The sequence below is a fragment of the Epinephelus moara genome, chromosome 6 (assembly GCF_006386435.1).
Source record: "Epinephelus moara isolate mb chromosome 6, YSFRI_EMoa_1.0, whole genome shotgun sequence".
Lineage (NCBI taxonomy): Eukaryota > Metazoa > Chordata > Actinopteri > Perciformes > Serranidae > Epinephelus > Epinephelus moara.
The window spans coordinates 33726275-33754145 of record NC_065511.1 but is presented as its reverse complement, the minus strand read 5'-3'; the positions used below and the strand labels follow the sequence as shown (position 1 = coordinate 33754145).

At 42.4% G+C, this 27871-nt stretch overlaps 1 protein-coding gene across 1 annotated transcript; it reads right to left on the bottom strand.

The window, feature by feature from the left end:
- Positions 1–43: 43 nt before the first annotated feature.
- On the bottom strand, positions 44–23488 carry ptpn3 (protein tyrosine phosphatase non-receptor type 3). The gene is made up of 27 exons (XM_050046520.1): positions 23321–23488; positions 22590–22656; positions 21954–22095; positions 19237–19371; positions 19036–19078; positions 18786–18867; positions 18578–18622; positions 18435–18487; positions 18147–18264; positions 16236–16323; positions 16020–16108; positions 15861–15924; positions 15058–15260; positions 14510–14635; positions 13256–13417; positions 13013–13115; positions 12833–12910; positions 12628–12684; positions 11795–11951; positions 11512–11684; positions 11144–11234; positions 10872–10933; positions 9931–10077; positions 9083–9211; positions 6595–6740; positions 6343–6478; positions 44–708 (listed from the first exon to the last, which is right to left on the bottom strand). Exons 3-27 carry the CDS (start codon positions 22020–22022, stop codon positions 634–636), a joined length of 2631 nt encoding a protein of 876 aa, XP_049902477.1. The 5' UTR covers positions 22023–22095; positions 22590–22656; positions 23321–23488; the 3' UTR covers positions 44–633.
- Between the last annotated feature and the right edge of the window lie 4383 nt (positions 23489–27871).

Here is a 27871-nt window from a genome sequence, read left to right as displayed (position 1 = left end):
ATGATGTTCGCTATCAAAGGAAATTACAAAGCAGACGCACAGGTATAAATCAGTGTGTTTATTTAGTGTCTTAATAATTTAAGAGTGTTGAACAGTGGGGTTTGGTGCTCCTCTGGCGGACTGCATCACCATGACCTTACAGTATCTGCTGTAGTGATCTAAAGCCTGCCTTGCTCTTCGTCTTTGGACACACAGATGAACTACAGATTATAACAATCCAGGTCTGCCTCCACCGCTCCGTTCGATCCATCGACTGGGAGGCGTCAGTCTAAGGCACATGTAGCTTAATAAGTAGAGGCAACATTCCTGAGTGGCCTCTTGGACAGAAATTAGCAGCTCACATCAGTCTTACATCAGTCTCTATGGAGACCGCAGCCTCTACAGGCTTAATGCACTATCAGCAAACACTAAGGCCGACTAGGTATAAGACTCATACACCCACAGTGAATCTAGGCTACACAGATCAGACAGCTGTGCTCTGAAGCTGGTTATATTCTCATTATCCAGTCTGTGTACCAGTCTCAGAGGCGGTGACAGAGGTTAATCTGCTATAGTCCCTCCATGGCAGTCGCCTGCAATGAGGTGAGGCTGAAACGTTAAGTGTGTCTGTTCTGGTCCTGTTGCTGATTTGGGCTATGGTGCTGTAGATCCCTTTTGTTTCTCTTTGTAGACTCGCAGAATGGCCTCACACACAAACTGGAACTGACACTGAAACACACAACATACAAAGTGTTACCAGCAGTTACACAACACTGCTGTTCTTTAAATGGTAGCGCTGATTAGTTTCTTTATTTCTCCTTACATTCTATGAAAAGAACAAATCAATAATGAACTGGTCCTCTAACAGGTGCTGCCTGAGAAACCAAAAGCCTGTTTCATTGTATTCTTCTGTGCCATACGCTCTGCTGTTGTCCAAAAACTATTAGCTATTGAAACATATCAATGAGCCAGCACTCAGTAACAAATACACATAACACACGTGGCTGAAAGCAGAGTGCAGAGTGTACTTTTTTTTGCAGGCTGATGTGAAAGTTAGCATCACCCTGGATCCCCTCGTCAAAAAGCCACTGGGATTTTTCCATCAGGTTTTGGATGATTGCAGAAAATAAGCTCGGTGGCAAACAAAAGCTTATGATATTACACAGTTGTGTTCAGCAAGATAATCTTCACAGATGAACACCACTTTTATCATGTCTGAAGCGTAAATGCAATGCACCATGGTCACGTGACTTAACGTCGCCGCAACAATGAGGCTGCAAAGCCCTTATCAGTATGATTCAGCCACTTTTTTGCAACCAATATTTCAAGACTTCTAAAAGCTTCACAATTCACAAGGGGGGAATTTACTGACGTGTTTTATGCCATAGAACAAAACATTAAAGTCTCATAAGCGTGTGTTAACCACAGGTACCGAAATCCATTCAAAAAAACCCACTGAGTGCGTTTACATGGACATAAATAACTCCTGATGAACGGGTTTTGGAGTATCCTGTGTATGTATTTGAGCTTGTAAACACCATATTTAATTTATGAGAAACCAGAATATGCTAGCTGGAGTACTCTGAAAGTAACCGGGATGTATACGGGGAGTATAAATCTGTGTTAATTTAAACACCATATCCCGAATATGATAATCAAAATAAGCCTCATAAACAGGTTATTCACGTCCATGTAATTGCACTCATTGACTTTGAGACAAGGGAATCAGGAGTGCCAAAATGCTAACTCATTTCTGTAGTCCCTGTGGTCCCCCAGCTGGAGTAACATTTGATAAAAATTGCAGCTGTTTTAGCCTTTTTATAAAACAATGCGAAGAGAGTACAGTCATGCTAACAGCAGGGATAGTCCCGGGCTTTGAAGCCAATTTTACATAGTGGCAAAAAGTGGAATTACTCCGTCCAGGTCCGTCACGTGACACCATGGGGCTGAAAAATACTTTTTCCCACAGACTTACACTATGAAAGAGATGTCTGTAAATCAGTGGATAAATTGAGTGTTAAAACTGCCGAAAAGTCGACTTGTTTCAATATCAGGATTTGATCAGTTTGGTACAATAACTGAGCAACTTCAATTAGAATGAACGGGGGCACACCTCAAATGCTGTGTCAAGGTCTGGGGTCGTGTTTACCGTGTTTACTAGAAGTGACCTTATAAACACACCCCTGAAGTGGTATTCTTGACTTTGTATGTGGAAATTTGAGAGTGCACGACTTCATATACATGACTTCCCATGTCATAAACACAAGTTCAAGAGTTCCATTTGAACGCAGCATCTTTATCCATGGTTATGACCATGCTCTCGGAAAAGTTCCACTTACAAGGTCGTGCATACCACAAGAGGGGGGCGTACATACGGCCTATTCCTGTGAGCATTTTAATGCTGCAAATGTTTACCATGTTCAACATCTAAGATTAGCATGTTAGCATTTACATTTGCTAATTAGCACTAAACCCAAAGTGCAGCTGAAGCCGATGGGAGTGTCATTAGTTTTGCTGATATTTGGTCATGAATCAAAGTATTCAATAATCTGACCTGATGGGGGACATAAACGTGTGCCAAATTTCATGGCCATCAGTCCGATATCTTGTCAAGACATTTTACTTAAACAACTGATGTGAACCTCATGATGGCACTTCAGGAAAAGGCGGAGGGTCACCACATTCAATAGGATTTGTTGTCTTGAAATCACTCAATAGTAGTTGTGAAATTTCCGTCTCATCCAAAGCAGTGGACCAACCAACTAACCAACATTGCCATCAATACAACCATGCTGCTAGAACTGCTAAAAATAAAACTCCATCTGCTGAGGAAGTTTGTGGGATACGATCGAAAGCTCCAGATCAGAAACCGAGTGGACCCTGTGGTGAGATTGGTCAACTGTGTATTTGTGACCTAGTTTTATTTTATTTTATTTATTTTTATTATTTGTAATGTCAGAAGCTGGAAGGTATTGAGAGACTTACACATTTGGGTTTTTTTTCATGGGATTTGTTGACAGTAGGAAAAATACAGAATAATGTCAGCCTTATCCTTCAACATATGGCTCCTTCACATCAAGGTCTGTCCTCTGCGCATGTTTTCCATTACAGTCAGGGACACAAACATATGAGGGGAAACCTGAGGAAGCGTTCCATCAGCACAAAAACAACAGAGAGTAAAAGCCTCAGGGACTGGATCTCCTTTCACAATAAGGGTGATAGTGGTAGCAGCACTGGCCTAGAAGCAGGCTTGTGACTGGAGCGCTGCCATATTCCCAGCACTACCTCCTATCAAAGCAATGAGTAACACTTTCCCTCTCCCTCGACAAATACCGCTGAGGTGCCACAGAGAGCAGCTTCCAACCTCAGCTCGCCTGCTCCCGCTCGTCAGCCATCACTGTAAAACTGTGGCAGCCACGTCTCTGTGAACTAATGAAGGTTAAAGATGACAAGACCTCACAGATGTCAAAAACTGGGACATTGGCCTTTATAAAGTAATTCTGGGCACAGTGAAGTGAAGTCTCCTTTCCTTAATCAAAATTCCTTACATTCTTTATACGGTATTTTTAGATCAACTGACAGATTTTTTTAATCTTCCAGAAGCTTTGACTCCATGAAACCAAATTTCTGACATTTCATGATAATTGCGGTGTGCCTGATGAAATATAAAAAAGTTCTTTTTTATAATAAATACATGCATTTGAACAGCCTGAATTGAGCCAAGAGAGGCCAATTTTCGGACTACAATGTGAACGTGCATACATGTTCAAGGAAAACAAAACAAATAGACCAAAAAAGCACCTCTCAAACTGCGACTGCTGTTTACTTGCACTCTTCTGTTAATTGGAAACTTTAAATAGCACTGCTCAACAGTGTTCTCTGTGGGTGTATCCCACTTTATGTCGAGCCTTTTTTGTTTTAACGAACTAAAACAAGGCGCCAGTTTAAAGGGGACCTGTAATGCTTTTCCGTAGTTTGCGTCTTATAGTGTTTCAGTGAAGGATGTTCATATTTAAAGTGGTCAGAGTTTCAAATAATGAGGTAAAAGTACGGAGAAGCAATATCTGTGAGTAAAACCCAAGGTTTCCTACAGTTCTGAATACTCTACAGCCTTTCTACTCTAGCTACAGTATGACATCATAGCAGGCTGGATTTCCTTATATGGTGATCTGCCTAATGCCCTTCACTGCTATATGAAGCTGCATGCTAACGTCAGGGAAACATGTAAACTTAGTTGTGAATGAAGAACCCATCACTGCAATGTGCAGTTCGATTTGGGACTCAAAGTGGGCAGAGTCAAACACTTAACTCCGCCCAGGTTGCACGCGGCCCTTCTCGTTTGACTTAACTCAACGGCACCACCTGAAAGTGGACATCAATACTGCATAAAGTAATTAATTACGAACACTACAGTGTGGTTGTAATATTATAGAATGTGCATATTAAGAAACAAGGACGCTATTGCAAATTAGCCTCTTACTCCTCCAGCCTTGGTCAGCTGGACGCAGCTTAGTGGCTGTGGGATAAAGCCAGGTGGCTAAGATTCAAGCAAGGGCTCATGGCGCATGCTGGAGGTTTTATCAAGGCTGGAGGGGCAGTCATAGTGGGTGAGAAAAGAGCCATCCAGGGGTGTGTTGACTCCCACACTCCCTCTGGTTCTCCAACATGCTCTGTGGGTCCTGGCTTTCCTCTCGCCTTCAGCAAGCCCCTCTGACTCAGGCTGTGCTCCTCTGCCAGAGAACCAGAGGGAGGGCAGGCGGTTGGCAGGGGTCGTGCCCACGGCCCTCTGTTGGTTTTTCTCCAGTGTCCACATAATCCTGGATGAAGAGCTGTGGATGTCTTGTCTGTTTTTTCAGGGATTTTGCGTAAATTTATCATATTCAGTGCTCAATGCTACCATTGTCATATTACTTGGAGGCGGACCGTACCACACCCCGTGGTCCCTCCACCTCTTTCCCGCCTGTGAGATTACTCAACTTAAAGGAGAGCAGACAGCAGCTTTGGCAACAGACATTCAGTTAGCGGCTGTAGCTCGTATTCAGACAGCACAAACACAGTATTACTATCCATGTGTGGTGGCTGATGACGCAGGTGGGGGGTGTGTGTGTGTGTGTCGCTAACTTTCGGTTTCTTCTATTTTTAAATTTATTTTCTTGTTTTTGTGTTGTGTATCAGTCTGTGTCCGCTCTCCAAACTCAGAGGTTTCTGTCAGTCCGTGAACGCAATGCAGGAACTCGTCTGTTTTTTCCTCAGCTGCAGTTTGCAGAGTTTTGAATCGCAGCGTGGATATTTGATCAATCGTTTAGATCAGAGCTGATCAGATCAATGGACGAGAGGAGGAGTTTGCGAGTAGAAAATAACTTTTAGACCCAGTGCAATAAATGGTTACGTTTCCCTAGTGTTCTGCTGCTCCTTTGTCTGTGCACAGAGTACGTTCTGTGCTGTGAGTGTGTTGCAATGAATAACCCAACAGTAGTAGCCAACCATGTTTTAATCATGGCAGGCTGCCACAAATAAATAAATATGTGGAAACCCTGAAAACCCAACTCCCCACCAGATCAGAGGAACTGCGGGGTAGCAGCTGGCCAGCTAACTAGTAGGTAATGTGGTCGGACTTGCTAACACAGGGCAGCAGTCAATATTTGACTCCGCTCATGTTGAGCACAGCCCTGAACTGCACACTGCAGTAAAGGGCTTCTCTGCTGATGTTGTTTACCCCGATTTCGGATCACATTCCTGCTGGAAGTTGTCCCATTATGTTTAGAAGCTTTTACTGGTGTTTTTTCACAGTAGCTGGTGCAGCTTTTCTCTGTTACAGTCATTCCCTTGGCTGCAGGTACACCGTTTAAGTACATGTAGCTACATGCTAACATCAGGGAAACATGTAATCTTGGTTGCTGATGTTGTTCTCCCTGATTTCAGATCAAACTCCTGCTGGAACATGTCTACTTGTGTTGAGAAACCTTAATTGGTGACTTGTCACAGTAAAAAGTGCTGCTGTTCTCTGTTAGTCATTGCCCTGGCTGCAATAGAGTGCTGCAGGGATGACGTTTTTCAGTCAACGTGGAAGTTAGCGTCACCCTGGTTCCTTTATCAAGAGGCCGATGAGATTTTCTTATTGGATTTTGGATTATTGCAGAAAATAAATACCCAACTCGTGACTGCTGAAGCTATTACGCTTTTTTCAGGAGCAGGGCTTAAAGAGAGTGGCGCTAAAATGGTGTGTTTCAGGCAGAGGGTTAATACAGGTGTGCCAGCACAGACAGTATGAGGAAATTAAAGTGCTTTTTTAACATTAAGGAAAGCAAAACAAAGAAGAAAAACAATCACTGCAGCATTAATAATGGTTCTGTTTATCTGTACCGTGGTCTGAACCATCATGGCTCGCTGATCTCTCACTGTTTTGACAATGTCCAGCGGGAACACCGGCCGGCCCTGATCCAACAGAGTCAGGGCCGTTTCCATGGTAATCAGAACACCTGTCCGTCCAATACCAGCGCTGTAATTCAAAACAAACACAGCATTAAGTGCATAGTAGAGGCGGGTACAGAACATGCCGGCAGTGTTCAATTAGAGTACACCCTGTGTGTGTGTGTGTGTGTGTGTGTGTGTTACCTGCAGTGTACCATTAGTGGCTCTTCACCTCTCCTCCTCTCCCTGACCGAGCTGATGAACAGCAGGAAGTCGGAAGGGTCATCGGGTACACCGTGGTCGGGCCACGCAACATACTGCAGGTGTGTGACTGCACGTTCCTCACCCCGCTAACACACACACACACACATTAAAAAGAAAGGCAAATAGACACAGAGGGAATTTAAGTATCTCATAACCTGAATTTAAAATGATAACCATGTAATCCCTAAGGAGAATAAACACCCACGTAAGACTGACTAGGCAGCCCTACAAGATCAAACACTCTGACAAGATTCAGCATGTGAGGAAACAAAAGGGTGTCGTGGAAAAAGCGGAGCAGGTGAGGAGAACAAAACTGCACGTGACCAGTGGGTAACACCGAGAAGTGAGGGACACGGGAAGATAAAAACAGAAAGACAGGCGGGGAGGAGAATGGCTGAGTTTAGAGTTTATAATGGTCATGTGGCCTGTGACTCCATGCAGGGATTAACTCGCTCCGCCAGAGGAACAGATGGGCCCACACAGCAGTATCTGTGTGTATGCATGTGTGTGCCTTCATACTTCATGCCTCCCTGAGCATTATATGTTTACTTACCTGTTTGCTGTGGAAGGCAATGTGGAAAGCAGCTAATTTAATCTGATTATCTTCCATATAAAAGTGTTTTAAACTTAATCAGGTTAACTCCTCAGAATGCCCGGCCAGAAATACACACAGTTAAAGGAATGGTCTGGATTTTTTGAAGGGCGGTTGTATGAGGTATTTATCCATAGTCTGTGTATTACCTATAGTAGATGGTGGTCACCACAAAGCCAGTTTTGAGAAGCTGTTTAAGTTCATTCAGAATTAAGGATATTATCACAGCTTTACTCGCGAAATAAAGCCGTTATCTATGCTCTCTTCAAAGCTACCAGACTCCTTTGACAAAAACAGTAATTTTACCTTGCAGAACACAGGAGCTTCTGGTCTATCGCTGCCTCTATTGACTAGTTAGTTTGTGTTATTGCGTGAGTTCCGTGAATCTAAACTAACCCTTGAAAACACCAAAGTCACACAATGGCACAAACAAACTCAACGATCGAGGCGGTAGAGGACCAGCAACTCCCGTGTTCTGCAAGGTAAAATTACGTTTTTTGTCAAAGGAGTCTGGTGGCTTGGAAGATAGATTAGGACACCAATTTTACATTACCAACGTTTCAAAAATTAATTAACAGACAATGAAATAAGCTGGCACACAACAATGCAAATAAAAAATGTAACTAATGAAATTAAATACTACACTACAAAAATGGTGGGTTCGAACCCAGGGTGGGTTCCCGCCTTTCTGTGTGGAGTTTGCATGTTCTCCCCGTGTCAGCATGGGTTTCCTCCGGGTACTCCAGCTTCCTCCCACAGTCCAAAGACATGCAGGTTAATTGGTGACTTTAAGTTGGCTGTAGGTGTGAGTGTGAGTGTGAATGACATGCAGACAGTCATATGGGATGGGAGATTTTTCATATAATTAATAAGGTTGCCATATTTTATAGAAAGAGTGTATCTTATTCTTTAGTGAGTAGGCTATTTTCTCTAGAGGTATGCAACTGTTCACTTCTGGGAGATGTCTGATATTAGAATTTAAGAGGCTGCCCAAAAGGCATACTGCCGGACCCACTGGGAAAGAGACTCCATGGATTGTGGATATGGCAAAAATAGCGTACATTTAAACTGGTTTTGATTTTTTTTTCAGGTGGGTAAAATATGAAGCCCCACTTCAAATAAATCCGGACTATTCCCTCAATACACACTAACACACGTGTCCACCCACGCAAACATACAGACCAAGCCAGCCACACGGAGGTGACTGTAGTTTGGCTACAGATAGTTTGCTGCCTGTGGTGACCTCTGTTATGTGACATATGGCACAAGCATGGTACATGTCACTGTAAACATTCAAATGGAAAAGATCCGTGTTGTGTGACCACTGGTGATGCTTTGCTCAGGGTTCATGTGGATATGAAATCAGGTGTGAATTGGATGAATTTCATCGATTAAATGGCAGACTATTTTCTTGATTAACTGTTTGGCCTGTATAAGATCAGAAAACAGTAAAAAATAATGCTGACAATAGTGTCCCAGAGGTTAAGGTGACCAAAAGTCCAAAACCCCAAAATACTGACTTAACTGAAATGTTAAGACAAGAAATGCATCCCATTTTTACATTTAATAAACTTAAACAAGAGATCTTTGGGGATAATTCGGCTCCCAGGTAAAACCTCCTGAACAAGGAAAGCTGAAGGAATTGTAACCAGTAGTTCACGCTTAGCACTCAAGAGAGGTTTCAGCTGGTTGCAATCTGCAGTCCTCACTGCTAAATGCTGCTAAATCTTACACACTGCTCCTTTAAATGATCATTCAATTATCAAAATAGGTACCAATTAATTTTCTGTTGCTCAACTAGTGGACTAATCATTGCAGCTCTATTTGCTACTGTACCTGTGTGTGTGTCAGAGTGAACTGCCGCGTCACATACGCCAGGTTACACTCCTCAGAGTGACACTTCACCCGCATGTGTCCGTAATCCTTCACTTCCGGTGGATGTGGCCAGTACTGGTGGCACTTGGTCTGCAAGCGTGTGACATCACAGAGAAATTACATTACATGTGACATGAGTCATCTGTCAGGATACAATTTACAGTGCTGCTGCGGCGGCTGCTACATCAGCTGCGCTCTGCTCTCATGAGATCAAACTCGTATTCAACAGCGTGGTATGTTCCAACCGGCAGTCTGAGGAACAAAAGCAATTCATCAAGAGCAGGGTGTGAACTGATTGTCAATTTCTGTGTGTGTGTTTGTGTGTGTGTGTCTGTGTGATTGTCAAGAGGAGAGAAACTCAGGGCACTTGACGAATATCATGAAAATGATCAATTAATGAAAGCATCTGGTTACCAGGCAACAGCCGAGACAGAGACATCTTCATTCAACAAGACCTTGATATGTCGCTGCCTCTGTCTCTGTGTGGATGTGTCTTCCTCACACTCAAATTATTTCTCTCATCAGCATCCTGCTCACACTTTACAGTTAGCTATTCTTCACACTGTGAAACCCTGTAATTAGTCACAACTGTGCCAATTTATTACTTTTGTGTGCAAACATCGCCGCTGAACCTTGTAATTACAGTAATCATGTTTCAAATAAAACACAAAACTGAATGTAATAATGTGCTACAATAATTACTGTGTAAATGCACTGCTGATATTGAGCTGTGTAATTTCAAATCCCTCTACTCATTTCCATTCCTGCGCGAAAGTGTGAACAGCATTAAAGTATGAACGCATGTATACCCGTCCCCTCTCTGTCAGAGTCGTTAGCATGATGATGGTGTGTGTCTGTTGCTCCCAAACACTCTGCCAAAAGTGAGTGCAGGTCTGTGGCAATGGACCCTGAGCCGCGACATAACGTAAACATACACCAGACACTGGGGGCGCCACCTACGAGACAAATAAACACACAGAGATACACACAACACACAGAAGATGAATTTATATCAAAGGTACAGGGTGCAGGATTTAGGAGGGATATATTGAAATATAATATATGTACGTTTTCTTAAGTGTATGATCACCTGAAAATAAGAATTGTGTTTTTGTTACCTTAGAATGAGTAGTTTATAGCTACATACAGAGCGGGTCCTTGTCTATGGAGATCGCCATGTTGCAACACAATATTTCTACAGTAGCTCAGAACGGACAAACCAAACACTAACTCTAGATAGTGTTTGTGTTGTCTTCAATAACACAATGAAGACATAATGAACACCACTGAACTAAAGCCAGAGACTATATCTCAATGAGTTGTTGTGAGCTGGAAATTCACCACTTCTACGCAGAAGGTCGAAGATAACGTTACTCAGAGCCTGACCAGGAAAAGCTTCTCTTCCTCTGGGCAGCTGCCTCCGTCTACGCAGCTACTTGTACAGAAGAGCAGCATGAATGCAAGGAGCGCTCACTCTGAAGCTAAAAGTAGGGATCAAAATGTTCCCTGAAATACACCACACACTAACTGACAAAAAACGACTGCTTGACTGATGATTCGAATCTCTGACTTTCAAGGGGCAGCCCGACACCGAAGGAATCCTAATCGGGAGTTCCTGTTTAGCAAATGGGAGAAGTTTCAGCCGGTTGCATCCACAATCCTCACTGCTAATACCACTAAATCCTACACGCTGCTCCCTTTAAATGTCAGACAGGGACAAGACAGTCATTTTCATATCAGTGATGCGCACCGTGATGTGGCTGGCGTTTATGTAGTCCTCCTGGCCCTGAAGCACCACTCTGGTGGCATCATCTGAAAGGAGAGCAGGATAGCAGCGTGTGAGGGTCACAACAGAGCCGTCGACGCACCGCAGGCTAAACCAATTAAATTTCATGAGGTGTTACAGCGGTGAGCTCCAGATCAAGGTTAGGAAGGTAGCACAGAGCTGTGGGTGACACCAGGTAGAGAAGAGACGAACGGCGGGGCACAGACACACAGACAGTCAGAATAAGCAGCACTTACAAGGTAAAACATCCTTATATCGATTCTTGTCCATGTTCTCAGGGAGCCGAGCACAGTTTAGTGTCAGACCAGGCTTCCTCCTGTATAAATTCTAGAAATGAAAAGCATACAAACACGCATGCGCTTTAACCCACACACAGGAACATGCACAAAGAAAAACTACACATTCCAGTCCAGTGACGGCATCTTTTGTTTCAGATTGTCAGGAGTCCGAGTGAAGATTAGGGCCAACATCTGTCTGAAAAACAGCACTTAAAAGGCTCATTATGATCCACAGTAACTCAGTGGGATGAACTAAATCCTGCTTAACTTGTAAATACACTTTAAAGACCCGTTTACTGTTTAGCTCCCACCTGCATTTTAAATACCTCAAAGTGGAAACAGAGTGTGCCGGACTGTATGCTTCTCTCCAGCTGTCTCATTGATTCCTCCAGTGTCGTGACCCGCTCCGACTGGCCAGGTGACAGCTTGTCTCCCTGTGACTGGCCGGTGAGCGTGAGGGCAGGGGGCAACTGCAGCAGGGGTGCCACCCGGCCGGGACCTGGAATCCAAGGAGGGTTCAAGGCTGTGATAAATATTCATAGAAGCATGAGCAACAGTGCGCACACTTGGATCACATGCTGCCTCAGCTGTTTGTCATCAAACACACACCTCTACGTCTGATGAGCAAGGCCAGCTCTCTGGAGTGCGACTCTCTGCTGGCTCGTATGAACATGACAACCTGATCGTGTGTGTGTTCGGAAATGTCTCGACCGTTGATGAGCACCACCAGGTCTCCCTCCAGGAGTTTGGGCTCACATCGACCCGCCTAGAAACAACACAGGGTCATTTCACAGCTGAAATCGTCACAGCGTACACCAATCTATATTTCAGTCTAAAGCTCAGACCTAGATCTCATTCATTATTGAAATGTATTATCCTTGACAGTTTGGCAATAATGTTCACCTGACATTCATCTTGATAAAGCATGTTGTAACTGTCAAACACTGTCAACGCGGCTGATGTGTGTTATTGCGCCACAACAACGAGGCTGTAGAGCCATGATCAGCGTGATGACGTTTTGCAGTCTTAGTTAGCCACCTGTTAGCAACGGTCTTTTTTGAAGACACTTAAAAGCTTTAAAATTCATGACGTATTTTATGTTTTAGAACAAAGGTAACCACGGACCTTAATTCAAATGCCATTCAAAAAACCCACTGACGTCAAGACGAAGGAATTGGGAATGCTAAAATGCTAACTTCTTTCTGGGTTTAGGACTCATTCCTGCACCACTCTATACACACAAACACACATACACAATCTTTAAATATATATCATAATATTATGCTTTTTTTCTGGCAAGCAACATGTAAATGAATTGACCAATCATTATAGCTATGTCTCAAAATATCTGTGTTGTGTTGACATTTGATCATAACGTTATTTTGACACCACCCGGAGAAACCAGGCTGTCAAAACACAAACACATCCGAGTCCGTTCTTACCGGGGAGTCAGGTTTAACGTGGGATATGGACAGAGGCATCTTCTGATCCACCCCACCCTGGGAGGAGTTGGGAAATTAAATGGAGCAAGAGTGGAGGAGTGACGACACAAAACATAATGTGTGTGTAAATAAATTAAACAGAAAAACATAAAAGGTTGTCTTAAGTGTTTAAGAGACACACAAAGAGTGTAAGAGAGACACCCACTTTAACATTGAAGCCAAACTTGCCGTCATGATCGGGGGCGATACATATCAGCATCAGGTCGCCATCGCCGAGAGCACCCTGCACACACACAAGCACTCACAGTCAACTCACATATGCCCACACATGGCTGGATCTACAGTAATACACTTATCTAGAGATGACAATGACGAGATAACGGACCTTATGGTAGTTGTGTGAGCTGTTGTCACCATCCTCCTCTCCTATACTGTCATCAATTTGCGACAAAGCCTCATCTGTGCCCTGGCTGTAAGAGCCAGAGAGGCTGAAAGAGATGAAATAATGAGATTTTTCACAGTGATTTGTAGATTAACAGATGATTTTCAGATATGATAACAATAATAAAATTCCCACTGAATTGAGAGAGACAGACAGACACACATTCCTGTTGTAATTGATACTAACTGATGCGGTGAAGCGTCTCCCTCACTGTCCTTACTGCTGCTTACAGATGCTCTGTATGTGTAGAAGACGTCCTCCCCCTCTGACATGTCTTTCAGGTCATTCGTAAGTTCAACTGAGGATGGGCGAGGTTTACGGATGCCATGGCGAACTCGAGGACTTCGCCTGGCAGAGGGACAAAACAGTAGTCAGGCTGCTCAAAACCAAGTGTAAAAGTCTGTGTTACAGAGATAAAATGAGAATATATTCTAAATAGTGTGTGGTAGTGGATTATGCTACGGTTATGTTTATATTTACTATTATTTCTGTGTAAGAATACAGCTATAATTTGTTATTTACGACAGGTACAGTGCCGTAAGGCTGTTTTGTGCGCATGGCAAAAAGAGATTGGTGGCGCGTGTGAAGGCTGTGTAGGTTGGGATTGCAATACATTTTTCATTGTGGCATACGGTGTTGTAGCGTGTAAAATTGTGCAATACATGTGAGCTTATAAGAACAGGACATCAGGTTGAGCAAGATGTAAGTTAGAAGGACTTCACCTGTCGTATTTATAATCTCAAATAAATCTTGTTCAAGTTTTCCCTGCCTAATATGAGTACATCTGGGCTTCACAACAAAGAAATTGGAACAAAATGCGAAAACCTTGCAGACCAAAGTGGCCTGGGAAGGTGAGTATAGGATTTTATTAGATGACACCATCTGAGTTTGTGAAAAAGAAACAAGAAGGGCTGCAAAATATGCAAAAATAATCACATTGCAATTATGTTGAAAGATATTGCGAATGCGATACGGGTTGTAATTTAAGTGGTAACACAAGAAAAAATTATCATGATGTCAGTTCTGCTGGGGTCTGTACCAAAGAAGGATGTTCCCTTACATCTGGAATATGATTCGTAGGCATCTCTGTGGCACCCCAATGCTTCATTTATAATGGTGTGTTGTGGCACATTTTACTGTTGTCAAAAATTGTAGCTCCTTCTACTTACAGACACCCTATAAAAAAGATCTGGATATTTCATTGTAGTTGTGACTGATCCTGCAGGTCTTACCAGTTGGGGGTGTTTGGGGGCGATCTAGAGGGCAANTCTGGAATATGATTCGTAGGCATCTCTGTGGCACCCCAATGCTTCATTTATAATGGTGTGTTGTGGCACATTTTACTGTTGTCAAAAAATTGTAGCTCCTTCTATTTAAATATTGCATTTGGCCATATTGTACAGCCCTATAAAAAAGTGTGACTGATCCTGCAGGTCTTACCAGTTGGGGGTGTTTGGGGGCGATCTAGAGGGCAGACTCTTGGTCTCAAGGTACTCTGATGAAATTGACCTCCGCAGGACTGGATTCCACACCATCCCTCCCACCACACGCTGGCACACTGGGCCGCTGCAAATTAGAAAGGAAAAGACAGAACATTTGCAGGACTTATCACAACAATGTACATGTGAATAAAAAGCAGCAACTTTTGAGGCTAAAAATTAAAACCAACATAGTAGTGTCAAAAACTGCAGTTCCTCTAATGGCCACATGAGGCTGGCTCCAAGAGCGAGTCAATCCTCATTATAAGGTGAATCACATCCTCATATATTATGAATTATAAAGTGGATTATTGCTACATTTGATCTCGTTTATTCACTGCAGTGTAGCATGGTAGCAGGGTTTAGATAGCTGTTGCGTTGGGGGGATTGTTTTGTACTAGCGGTGGCTGCAGTTTGTAGGGGCGTGTCGTGTACGCTACAAACAGAATATGTCTGTAGCTATACATGTCTCAAACTGTCTATGGTGAAAACACATACAGGCGCACTTACCTCTCAGGTTTACTGTTGCTGAGGCCCAGGTGTTGTGTTATCAGCTTTTTGTAGGACTGAACCGTGCTGTTGTTGTGTTTGGGGCTCCTGGCAGTCCGGTTGGAGCTGAAGAAGGAGTGATGATCCACACAGGACCTCCACAGGTTCTTACAGGTCTTGGGACAAGGCAGAATCAGAGACACCTCACAATCCTGGGTCTCCCCCTGAAACATACAGAGTTCCATTTCTTTTAAAATAATGCTTTATAATGTCAGAGTTCTTTACAACTGAGATACTCAAGGTCACACTCTAACTTAAGCTGCTCGGGTGGATCTTATCATATTTCTTATGAATGATTTATTACTTGTCACACACAAAGACAAGCTGCCAAAACTGTGAATATGAACAACTTAATCAGTGCTACATTCACATCTATGCAGACCATGCAGTAGTCAGGCTTGTGAATTTTGTTAAAAACTGACAGTGTATACATTTTTATGTCCTAATTTTAGCTTTAATTACATCACAGCACTAAAAAAAAGGTGCAGACTTCAAACTTTCAACCAACCAGAAACCTCCAAGGCAGAAAAATTAAGCCGACGCATAAGTGCCAAATACTGCAGTTCTTTAAATGGCCACTTGAGGCTGACTCCGAGAATGACTCAGTCTCCATAGACCCTCATGTTAAAGTCCACGAAACAATCGAGTCTATGAAGTCTACATTTTAGATTTACCAGCGGCGTGTGTGGAGCAATTAAAAGCAGCAACAAGTCCAGAGCAGATCTTTAAACTATCAAGAACAAATAAACAGTCGAGGGACTCACATGTTTACGTTTCAGATGTATAAGAAAGCGTTTCCTCTTGAATGAAATCTTGATGATGTTCCCCCTACATGTGAAGAACGCAGTCGGTTGAAGAAAAAAAAAAGAGAAAAGAAAATACAATAACAACATGTGTAATTAATTAGCGCCATCATCACTTACCAGGGGAAGAAACTGGAGCAAATCATATTACAGAATATCGCAACGCCGCTGGAGGCCAAACCCACCATCAGTGGGGCGTCGTTAGTGTCCTGAGAGACAGAATAATGAGGGAGTGACAAAAAGTGTCTCACATGAGAGGAATAAAATGGATGCAGGGGAAGTTAAAGTAGAACATGAGGGTTAACATGTAAAGTTTAAGCAAGGAAATCACGCTACCATGGCAGCATGCAGCTCAACTCCATACAACTCCAGCGTCCGTGCTGTGTTGAGGAAACACAGCTCTGCCTCGCTCTGCTTCAGCCCCCTGGGAACACACACACACAGAGTCACATACTACACCAGGAACCAGCTGCACAACAAACTGGTTGTTTGAAGTTGGTAGTTGTGGGCGGGTCTATGCCAGAATATTCATACTACAGATACTGCATTTTCATGTTTAAGATTGATCATTGTTTTAACAGGATTGATACCAAAAAGGGGATTACTTTCTCTCTGCTACGTTGCACCTCTTTGTATTTTAAGAGTAAAACTGTGTGCAAACAACGTTGCACAGAAGCAGCACACCGTGGCGCACATCCTGACTAGTTAAATCCGACACATAATAGCAGTGATGGACTAATGAAATAGACAAAAAAAGACACAGCTAGCAGAACTTGGAGCTGCAACCGAAAAGAAGGGAGGAGGAGGGAAATTCCTCAGAATCGAGACTCCCGACAAAGAGACAGAGGTCACTGACAGTCTGTTCAGAGAGACTCAGACAATGAATATCTGTATCGTAGTGAAATTAATACTTTAGTCAAATCAGATCATCAGCAATGGTAATTGTTACATTTTCAAACTGTAATTGGTCATCGTTAGCTGAAGCAGACCGATTTTTCACCTCATACATCATGACACACTGCTTTACCCGACATGAAAATACGTGAGCCACTTCTTCAGGTCGAAATCAAATTTTGTGGTATTGCCTACCCCTAGTTGCTCAGCCTTGCTTCCAGTTTTTTCCAGTGGCCACTTGCCATATTGCAGCAAAAAAATCCCCCAGGGCCCAAAAAGCCTCGTCCCCATAGACCACCATTATAAAAGAGAAATCTGTAAAACTGCTGACAGGACACCTCAAACTGCAAACAAGATGAATTATGACTTTCTATCATGATTTTTTCATCCATGGAGGTTACATATTTGTAAAACTGTCTGTGAGCCGAGAAAAGCGATTTATTACTCCGTGACATCATCACAACATAAAGTCTATGGGCCCTCGCACATCAAGCCGACAGTCAGCCATTGGTCAATATCCTGCTGCCAGTGAGCAACTATCGCTCTAGTCTTTGCAGTGTGTCCCGCACCGTCGGCACTTGTCAGCCTTTGTCTGCTTTTTTTCGGCCGATTCAGCATGTTGGATCGGCATCGGAGACAGCAGAGCCTGTCGGTAAATTAAATCACTCTGATTGGTCGTTCAACTCAGTGCACATGAAGAGAAACGGAAGTAAGGAAAGCAAACAAACATCCAAAGCCAAGACGAAGGTCAAAACAAACTTGTTATATTAGGTAAGATTAGGTTTTTTAAGCCATTGAGCTCTTTAGCAGAAACAGTTCGTAATTGCTTGTGTAATTGTTTGCTGGCGCACAGTAGACATCATTTGTTCTTTCAACATATGTTGTTTTTTTAATGTGCTTACTGGCTAACTAGCATCTTGAATCCATCCTGTTGGTCTTCCAGGTTCCCTTTTTGAATGACGAATACAGCTGATATGATATGGAGTGTTATTTGTACGTGCTAGCTGATAGTTGGCCGTTGGCTGTAGTCTTTGTGGTGCCTTCAGGTGCAACCTTTTGGCTGAGGCACCAGCGACGTGAGGCGATGCAACAAGCTTTTGTCGCAACTAGTTCTTTGGTGTTGATTAAGTGCGTCTGGGCCTAATGAGGCGGAGCCAGCGGGAGAAACACTTATACGCATTTTCAGTGGACCGCATGTCCCAGAAGTAAACACGATAGCTAAAAAATCTTTTTGATGTGAATCAGGCGAGCATTCCATTGGACTGAATAGGCGCCATCCTGGAGTCTGGTATCAAGTTATTGTTATAAATCTATGGTCAACGGCAACTAGATGTAATGAACTGTCTGAATTACTTGTGCTGTGGATGCAGATCCTCCACATTAGACAGGAAGTCCTCATCCTGCTCAGGAATGAAGTGGCACTTGGAGAGGTAACCAGGAAGTCGTGACGGACAGTGATCCCCCATCTCCGCTGCAGGTGATGGAAAGAGACACTGAGCACCCACACATTTACACGGTGACATCTGGGGTTCTGTCAGAGAGCTGTTGCTTATCAAGAGCATCCTCAACAGAACTAATTACTCACTCAGTTATTATTAAGTCATTAATCATTTGTTTTCTCGAGGAAGAGATGGGACTCACATTGCACGGCGTAAGAGGCCAACACTACAGCTGCACTCAGCGGACACTGCAACCTGCAATCATACGCCATGATTACACATTGTAGCGGCTAAACACAAACTGTGCACAGGGGGATGTGGTGGTGGAGTTGGTGTTTTACTAACCGTCCGTCTCTAATGTCACTCCTGATCTGGAGGAAGTACAGGTGCCTGCAGAGACGAGACAAGAGGAACTTCAACAACCCACGCCTTCATTTCTCTCCATAATCCCAGCGAAAAGATCCTTTGTGAGTCACACAACTTCTCCAGATCAATATCTGGTGATATATGACTGCTACAAAAACACAAATAACAGAGAGGCACATATACTAACCTCGTCTGTTCATGCTGCAGAGAGTTAGGATCAGAGATGAAGAATCGCACTCTGAAGTTCAGATAAAAGGGAGATGCAAGACCTGCAGAGAAATGGCATACAGTCGCAAGTTCACCTCAATCCTCTTCTCTCCTACGCCTCCTGTCTATAAATGTATTGAAATATAGTTCAAAACTAAAATGTATTTGTCTAAAGAAGTAATTTCTAAGTGAAGACAGTGAATGATTGCGAGCCAGAATGAGCCAGATACCTTTTATCTGCTTCTTCAAGGGTTTCTCAGGCTCCAACCATCTCTGAGAGAAAGAAATTCATTAAGTTTAATGGCTAACTGGGGCTAAAAAAAACATTTATGTAAGCATACCCTGTGGTTATCATCGCCTAAACGGCAATCAGCGAGTGCAATACATTACAATCCCAGCTCGAATGTGTAGCAGATGAACAGTGAGCTCACAGGAGAGTGTGTGTTGGCTGTGACTGTGGTGATGGCTGTGCTGGATTCTCTGATCTGCAGACTGAAGAGCTGCCTCTCCTGCAGGCCCAGGTGGTCGCATACTGTGTCCAACAGAACCACACCTTCATCCTGCTTCTGAAAGATTGGAAACAACAAACAAAAATTAATACCAGCCAAAACTTTGAGTGACATTTACCGGTTGCGTATTTGTACATGTGAATATACCGTGCCATGTGTTGCAGCAATGCCCAAAGATATACAGTGCAGGGTTTTCCTAAAAAACTATGGACTCACACAGAAGTGATGTCTCTCAGTCATCTCTCATGACCCACTAGGAGTGTGTGACAGTGTCTTTTTCTGCAGAGACTCTACCCTCTGCCTGGTTTTTCTTATTTTCTTCTTATTGTTCTGTGTTCAGGACAGAGGTGTGGTCACGCACAGCACTCAGGTGAGCTCAGGGTTTTATAAAAAGGTAGTGACCCGGTGCCAGACTGTTAGCAGCAGACATCTAACAGACACCACCCTGGAAAAATGCAAATGTAGCAAGTGGGAATGCCACATGAGAGTAAAACTGGGGTTGACTTTTTATTTCATTTTCATTGGCAACAACAAAACTAGGCTGTCTATGCAGGAGAGAGGCGCCAATACTTTTGAAATTGGTGCTACATGACAACAGAAAACAGAGAATGCAAATGTCAGAATCAGCTGGATCGGACATTAAACAGTCTTTACCCTGCCAGCTCCCCAGTGCAAAGTCTCTGTAATGTCCAGTTGAGCTCATGTGTGAAAAGAGCAGGTAACTGTATGTAGAATTCACAGCAAGTGAGTGGGCATGTTGATGATGTTTCTATCATGCAGCTCACACAAAACCGGAAAAAAAACAAACGTACAAGGGTGAAAAAGACAGGTTGTCTACATTAAGACGGCAACAAAAATGTCTCACTGGAGAGATGACAAGATTCGGGAAGTTCTGTCCGTAAGGGCAGATCAAATCAGACAAATTCAAGAACAGCAAAAGACTCTGTTTGTTTATGACTAACTTATGAACCACCTACGTGACTGCAGTGTAATCCATATAATGTCCTGCCCTCTGCTTGCTTTACCAAGGCACCACCCCTTGCCTGAACCAAACAGATTTAGGCAACCTTCCAACAGGTGAGAACGCTTCTGACACAGACAGTCTCCTGTTGGGTGCTACACAGACGATATCTGGACCTGATTCTCCGGACACTGTCCACAGTTCAATTAAAAAAATGGCTTTTGCGTCACAGGTGGCAACAGGTGTACAAAACTGAGGAAGCAGAATCAGTAGTTCGAGCAACAACCCTGCTTACACGTCCTCTGGCAGATTTTCAGTGGCAAATAAGCAGATCAGTGCACCTGCAAGGTGGAGGAGGGTTTAACATAGTTCATTAGATAGGGCTATTCGCATGTTTGCATGAGCCACCATAGTTGGCAGCCCCTCCTCGATTTAAGTGTACTTTTTTTGGTCTTTTACTGGTTTAAATCAACAGGTCTGTTTGTTTTGCAGAGGAGGAGACCTCTGTAGATAATTCAGATCCTGGTAAAAACCTCCTGAATGTCTGGATCTTACGTTATCAGAGGAAAAAGGTGAGTACACATTAGCAGGAGCTTGGACAGCGGCCTGTACCCGACGTGCCAAACAGCGCAGGAGAAACACTGATTTGTCACGTGAAGATGCTTTATTCAGTGTTTTTATTGGCTTTAGTCACCTGGTCGGTTTGTTTTGGAGAGAAGGAGACGTCCGTGGATAATTTGACTCCTGGTTAAAACCTCCTGATCAATGAACACTATAAGAATTCTCACCAGGAGAAGTTTCAGCTGGTTGCAATCTGTAGTCCACACTGCTACACACCACTAAATCCCCCTAAATCTCACAGACCGCTCCATTAAATATCAAAAATGGTTGTGAATAAGACAGAAGGGATTAATAATGCATCGATCCAGGTGAAGAATATGATTTCCATCTGCAGTACAACACTCTGTAGTTTAACTATTAATCACTCTGAGGGATAACCCGCATCTACACTTTCTCCACACTTTCTATTACCGGAAGCGCACTCACATCACAGAGCACTATGTTTACTGTAAACTGGGATGACAAGTGGTGAGTCCTTGCAGCAGAAAACACAGTCATTTTTGATGTGTGTGGACACAACATCGGAGCACTTTAAACGGGCCGCGCCTCCCTTAAAAAAAACACATTCTTTGTCAGTGAAAATCTGTAAAGCAATAAAGCTTATCCAAACATGAAACTCAGCAGCTGTAAAATAAAGAATAATGAGGGGTTTAATATTGGAAACAACCGCAGCGCTCTCCCTGCGTTCACATAAAGATGCCACACAGCTGCTGTCCTAGAAAGCAATATCTGTGATTGCCTTTCTGCGTGTGTACGCCTGTCAGTGTGTGTGCTGTCAGGCTGCGTACGACATGATATGCTGATCATGTAAAAGGCACTTCAGTGTGAAAAGCTGCGTGAGCTGCAGAAGGTGAGGATGTCCTTCAAACCAAGGTCACGGTGTTAAATAAGAGATGTGGATCGATGGGAATAGGAAAGAGTAGTCTGTCACTGTACCGTGCACTGACGCTATGATCGTTAGCAGAGCACAGAGACAGATAGGAGCAACATATGATCTCCATAATGACACACAGGAACAGTGTGTGTGTGTGTCTGGGTGTGTATGTGTGTTACGCACGCTGACTCTGAAGGTCTCGATAGTGCCGTCCAGCAGCTGAACTAGGCAAAGCAGGTCCGGTTTTGGCATGTCTGTTACCACGGTAACTCTGCCTCCCTCTCAAGACAAACACCCTGCCCTCAGCTCGTCACTGAGTGGGGACCTGGAGACACACACGTAGACAAACACACACACACAACCAAAACAGTGTCAGATGTTTCCAGGCTGTTGTCTTCCAATGAAAGCACCTCCCTCAGGATAACATTGTGTGGTGAGTAATATATGTGCTGGATGGAGCATCGGGCTGCAGTGAGTAATGCACCATGAATGCGAAGGAGTGACTGTGTGTGTGTGTGTGTGTGTGTGTAATTCTTTATTATTTGGCCTGGGTCTGAACATGTCCCTTCCCTCTCCCTGCTGCTCTCCCTCTGCGTCTCTCCGCCTTTCGCAGGCAGCTGAATGATAAGAATGTTAAACATTTTCAGAGTTGAACACGCCCATCTACAACACACTACGACTGATCTCAGACCAGCCGCTGCAGGGACACAAACATGCACTACTAATGCATGCTCGGAGCCAATAACTTACCCCGGCTTTGCTTAGTGTGTGTGCATGTGTATGTATGTGTGCATCTTTATGCATGCGACGTGTACGTACATGTGTCCTGTCTTGGTTTTCCAGGTGAACGATTATTGGATCCAGGCCGGCCTGTCTCGCACTGATTCTGAAAGGACACACAGTGTTTGAGTTAATGTTTGAACACGGTGACACACTTTGAATACATTAAAACAGAGCTGGTCCCAGTTTGGTGACTTGTTTTCCATAATGACCCCTCTCACAGGCAGGCCTCTAATGAATTTACAAGTCAATGCTACATTTAAAGGTAGATTCATGTGGATGTGGAGAGGTATGACTTCACTGGGTGTCTTGCATCTTGCATCTATTTCTAGTATGTTGCCAACATGACAGCTACAGATGCAGAAATTAATCTAACTTTATGGTACTTTTAACATATTTCTGCATTAGCTATACAAGTGTAGGACACAGGAACACCTAGCACAGATGGCCTCTGCTGCTACAAACGTACACATACCAATGAATAAACAGGGCCTATCTCAGTGTATTAGGCCCATGTCTCTGTTGCCCGACTGTCCCAGTTTGTCGATAATGAACTCCGCCGTGACCTCGCTGTACTTTGAACCGCAGCGCCAACAAGGAACCTGTTGAAGTTTTTCTACAGCTACACCCAAAAGGAGGAACACTTCACTGGCAAACTTTCCTCCAACCGCGACAGTGCTCGTAAACTACAACTTGGCCAAGTGACTGCTGCCTCTGTTTTTTTGGAGAGGGAAGAGAAGATTTAAAAGACAAAATAAAGATATGTGTACCTCGGTCGTCCCGCTTCAGAGACGGTTCATGGTCCTCAGACAGTCCGCGGTGGAAACCTCGGGACGGGGCACGTCGGAAGAGCCAGGTATAGTTAGGTAAATATCCGGGACAAGTTTCTCATCCCTGGCTGCGCTGACTCCGCGCGGCCCCGCCCCTTCGCCGCGCGCGCTCCCGGCTGGGATGCGCGTTCCGGGGTGCGCGCGCGCAAAGCATAGGAAATACAGTAAAGAGCAGTAAAAACCAAAACAGACCCTTTATTTAAATAAAACTACAAATACCACACTGTAAAAATACTATCTATCTATCTATCTATCTATCTATCTATCTATCTATCTATCTATCTATCTACATTATTATACTATTACACTTGGCTATTATATCAATATGGATTGATTGTTTGGTTTAAAAAGATCAGAAAAGATCCAAATAAATGGCCGTGACAATTCCCCTGAGCCCAAAGTGATGCATGTTTTGTCCACCCATTGAAAGTAGATATAAATTATTACAGTAATTAAAAGGAAAAGGACCAAATTCTCATATTTGAGAAACTGGAATCATAAAATGTTTTTCCGATTACTTTTTTGTCAATCAGCTAATCAATTAATCAGCTAATTGTTCAGCTGTATTTGTTGCTTACTTTAATCTAATCTATAATAAAGCATCATACTTACCCTGTTTTGAGTGTTAAAATCTTCATTTGCAAAGTAACTACTGATAAACGTTGTCAGATAATGATACTGGAGTAAAGATTACAATGTTTGCCCTTCAATTAAAAAAGTATAACTTAAAAGTAATGGAAAATATTTAAGATAAGTACAAGTATCTCAGGTCTGAAGTCTACAGAGCTGAGTAAATGAGCTAAGATAATTGTAATTGTTGTTATTTTAAGAGATGCAATTAACTCTTAATTTCATCATTAATTAATCTGTCAATTATTTCTCCAATTATTTGTTTTTTTATACTGATATTAAACTGGGGAAACTGGAACTTGAGGTTGTCACTGTGAAACATAACTGTTGATTCATAATCTATTGATCAACTCACTTTCGAATCATCTGCTGTTCTGCTGTTACTCAAAGGGAGTAGTCTGCTGATATGAAGACACACATTCCTCCAGAAAGAGAGGAAAAATAAAGGAGACAAGTCTTCTTCACCAAGTCCTCTGGTTTGCTGTCTCCATCTACAGGACAGATGAAGCACTGCTGCTGTCATGTGTGAGCTCACACTGTAATATGTAATATATGTAATAATTAAAAACCTCCCAGTAACTCAGAGACTCTGTAACACCTTGACAGAACATTATAAAAGCATTTGTTAAGGTAATTTATTTCTATTTACCCCTAACATATAGAGCACACTTATGCCTATAATAAAATTTAATAAAAACAATTTTAATGTTGTATAATTAGTGGTGGATGAAGTATTCAGAGCCTTTATTTAAGGAGACATGGTGTAAAATATTCCAGACATGTAAAAGTCCTGTTTTGAAAATACTGCCTAAGTATTAATACAAAAACATAATGATGGAAATGTATACTTTCACCATTAAAAGTAAAAGTACTCATTGCAGAAACATGGTCCCTGTGAGTTTTACACGGCTGCATGTTATATTGCAGAATTATTGATGCATTAATGCTTCAGTAGCTTTTGAACTAGATAATTATATGAATGTATTAATAATAAATATAAAAGCATTTGTCATATGCAACAATGTTTAACACTAGTAAATAATTTTTTTAAAAATATGTGCATTACGCTACAATGTTTATCACTAGTGAGTAAAATATTTAAAAATATTAAAAATATGTGCATTATACTACAATGTTCAACACTAATAAGTATAATATTTTAAAATATTAAAAATATGTGCATTATGCTACAGTGTTACATTACAATGGTTAACACTAGTACATAATATATTTAAAATTATAAGAAATATTGGTATTATGCTACAATGTTTAACACTAGCAAATTAAATATTTAGAAATATGTTAAAATATTAAAAAATATGGGTATTATGCTACAATGGTTAACACTTGTAAATAAAATATTTTTAAATATTAAAAAAATAAAAATATGGGTATTACATTACAATGTTTAACACTAGTAAATAAAATATTTTTTAAATATTTAAGAAAAAATAAAAATATGGGTATTACATTACAATGTTTAACACTAGTAAATAAAATATTAAAACTGTTTTTAAAATATGTGTATTATGCTACAATATAAGTGGACTGTCTATAAAACTATTGTGGAAAGTTTTAGAGATATACAAAGATTTACATTATGCTAAAAATTACAGGAAAAAATATTTATGGATAGAAAATAAGAATTAGAAATATGTACAATGGAGTGTAATTACAATATATCATTTGGACATGTAGCTGAGAGAAAGCATGTTGTAATATATATCTAATAAGTATTAGAACAAATACAGTAATCTTTATCCTACACAAATTTAAGAAACCAGGAAATGTATTTGTGTTTCAGTGTGCTGCAGCTTAAAGTCGAGATTTTCCTGCTGAACCAGGTCTGAAACCAACATTTCCCATTCCAACCACAAATCTGACTGTGTGGACACAAGCATGAGTTAAAAGAAGAACAGACGTGACAGAGACATCAGTGATTTAAAAGTTAATGACAGTTAAAGGGGTGAAAATGAGATTGGTTTCTGAATGAGGTAATTAAGCACAGAGAGGGTGAGGGCTGGTGATAATTGAGCTATAATGAGGTCAGAAGTTAAAAGGGGCTTTGGGTGTCATTCAGACGTGGAGTTTGAATGTCGTTCAACTTTTCTTCCTGTCAGGCCTGAAGCTGACGCACAGTGCCCGTCCTGTGTTGGGCAGTTGTGTCTCTGGTGGGTCTCCTCTGCCGTCCACTGTCACCTGCTGCATGCCTGCAGAAGCAAAAACTAGCCGCAGCCAGTTCCCCTGCTGTAGAGTGATGTGACAAGAGGTGTCAGACTGAGGGTGGTGGGTCAGACCAGCAGAGACCAGTTCACTTTGGGGAGACTGGCGGAGGGCTCTCCCCCCGCCCCGCCACCACTGTAACAGAGAGGGACCTCCCCCCTGTTGCTGTTCGCAGATCAGCTTTCTGCAACAGTAACCTGTAAGACACCCTGTCCCAACTCTGGACTCAGCAGCTCCAAATTTAGACACAGAGACACAGGGACAGATTTGAAGTTAGTTCAGTATCTGCACTTCATATCCCGTTTATCTGATTCACACCCTCTTATCCTGACCTCACACCATATTCCTCGATTGCTCAATTCCAGTTAAAGACAATACTTCCTGTTTGACCTTTGGCCTCATTTTATTTCGTGACAAAGCCCAGTTTGTGTCCTGTGTGAGTGTATTATCTATACCTTTAGTTCTGTGGTGGAACAACAACAAGATTAAGTTTACGACCTCTCTGTCTCTCTCAGAGGAATTTGTTTACCACGAGCTGTGCCAGACTCTTAATAGTTCCTCTTTCTATTCCTATTTATTATATAATCACATGTTGATATAAAGTTCTGCTCATGTGATTCAGTCCCCAGCAGGAACATTTGGATTTAACAGTGACCGTGAATGACTTGAGTGTCTATACACTGATAAAACAACCAGCCACTATAGCTGTATGTAACAATATACTGATCATATATCACACGCATGAAAGTGGGTCTGTGGGGGTGTGGGCAGACCCTGTCACATGAGACAAGAAGACAGAGTTGTCATATACTGGAATGCTGTAGTGACATTGCACACGTAGGCTATAGTTTCCATGACCCATTAACTATCTTTAGGCTCAAAAGTGTGCTGTGCATATAAAAGTAATACCTGATCTGCACATGTGCTTTCATCCTCCACACCATGCCTTCAACCATGTAGGTCAGTGAGGATGATATGTTGATTATACTTTGTGCTGTAGCCTACATGTTTGGCTCTCACACACACACACATTAACTCAGTACTTGTCCCATTGTCAGTGTCCCTCCCACTCATAGCATACAGTGCTCCTGACAACTGAGTGTGATGAAGAAAGAAAGAAAGAAAGAAAGAATGAATGAAAGAAAGAGAGAAAGGAAGGGGAGGAAGGAAAGAAGGAGGGAAGGAAGAAAAGAATGAGGAAGAAAAGAAAGAGGGAGGAAGGAAGGAGAGAAGGAAGTAGGGAAGAAGGAAAGACAAACAGAGAGGGAGGGAGGGAGGAAGGAAGAAATAAAGAAGTTAAGGAGAGAAAGAAAGAATGAAAGAAAGGGGAGGAAGGAAAGAAGGAAGGAAAGGAGGAAGGAAGGAAGGTGGAGAGGAAGAAAAGAATGAAGAAAGAAAAAGAAAATAATGAGGAAGAAAGGAAAGAGGGAGGAAGGAAAGCACAGGAGGAAGGAAGAAAAGAATTAAGAAAGAAAGAAAGAAAGAAAGAAAGAAGAGAGAAATACAGAAATACAGAAAGAAAGAAAGAAAGAAAGAAAGAAAGAGGGAGGGGAGGGAGGAAAGGAGGAAGGTAGGAGGGAAAGAATGATGAAAGAAAGGAATGAAGGAAAGAAAGAAATGAAGGAAGGGCAGAAAGAA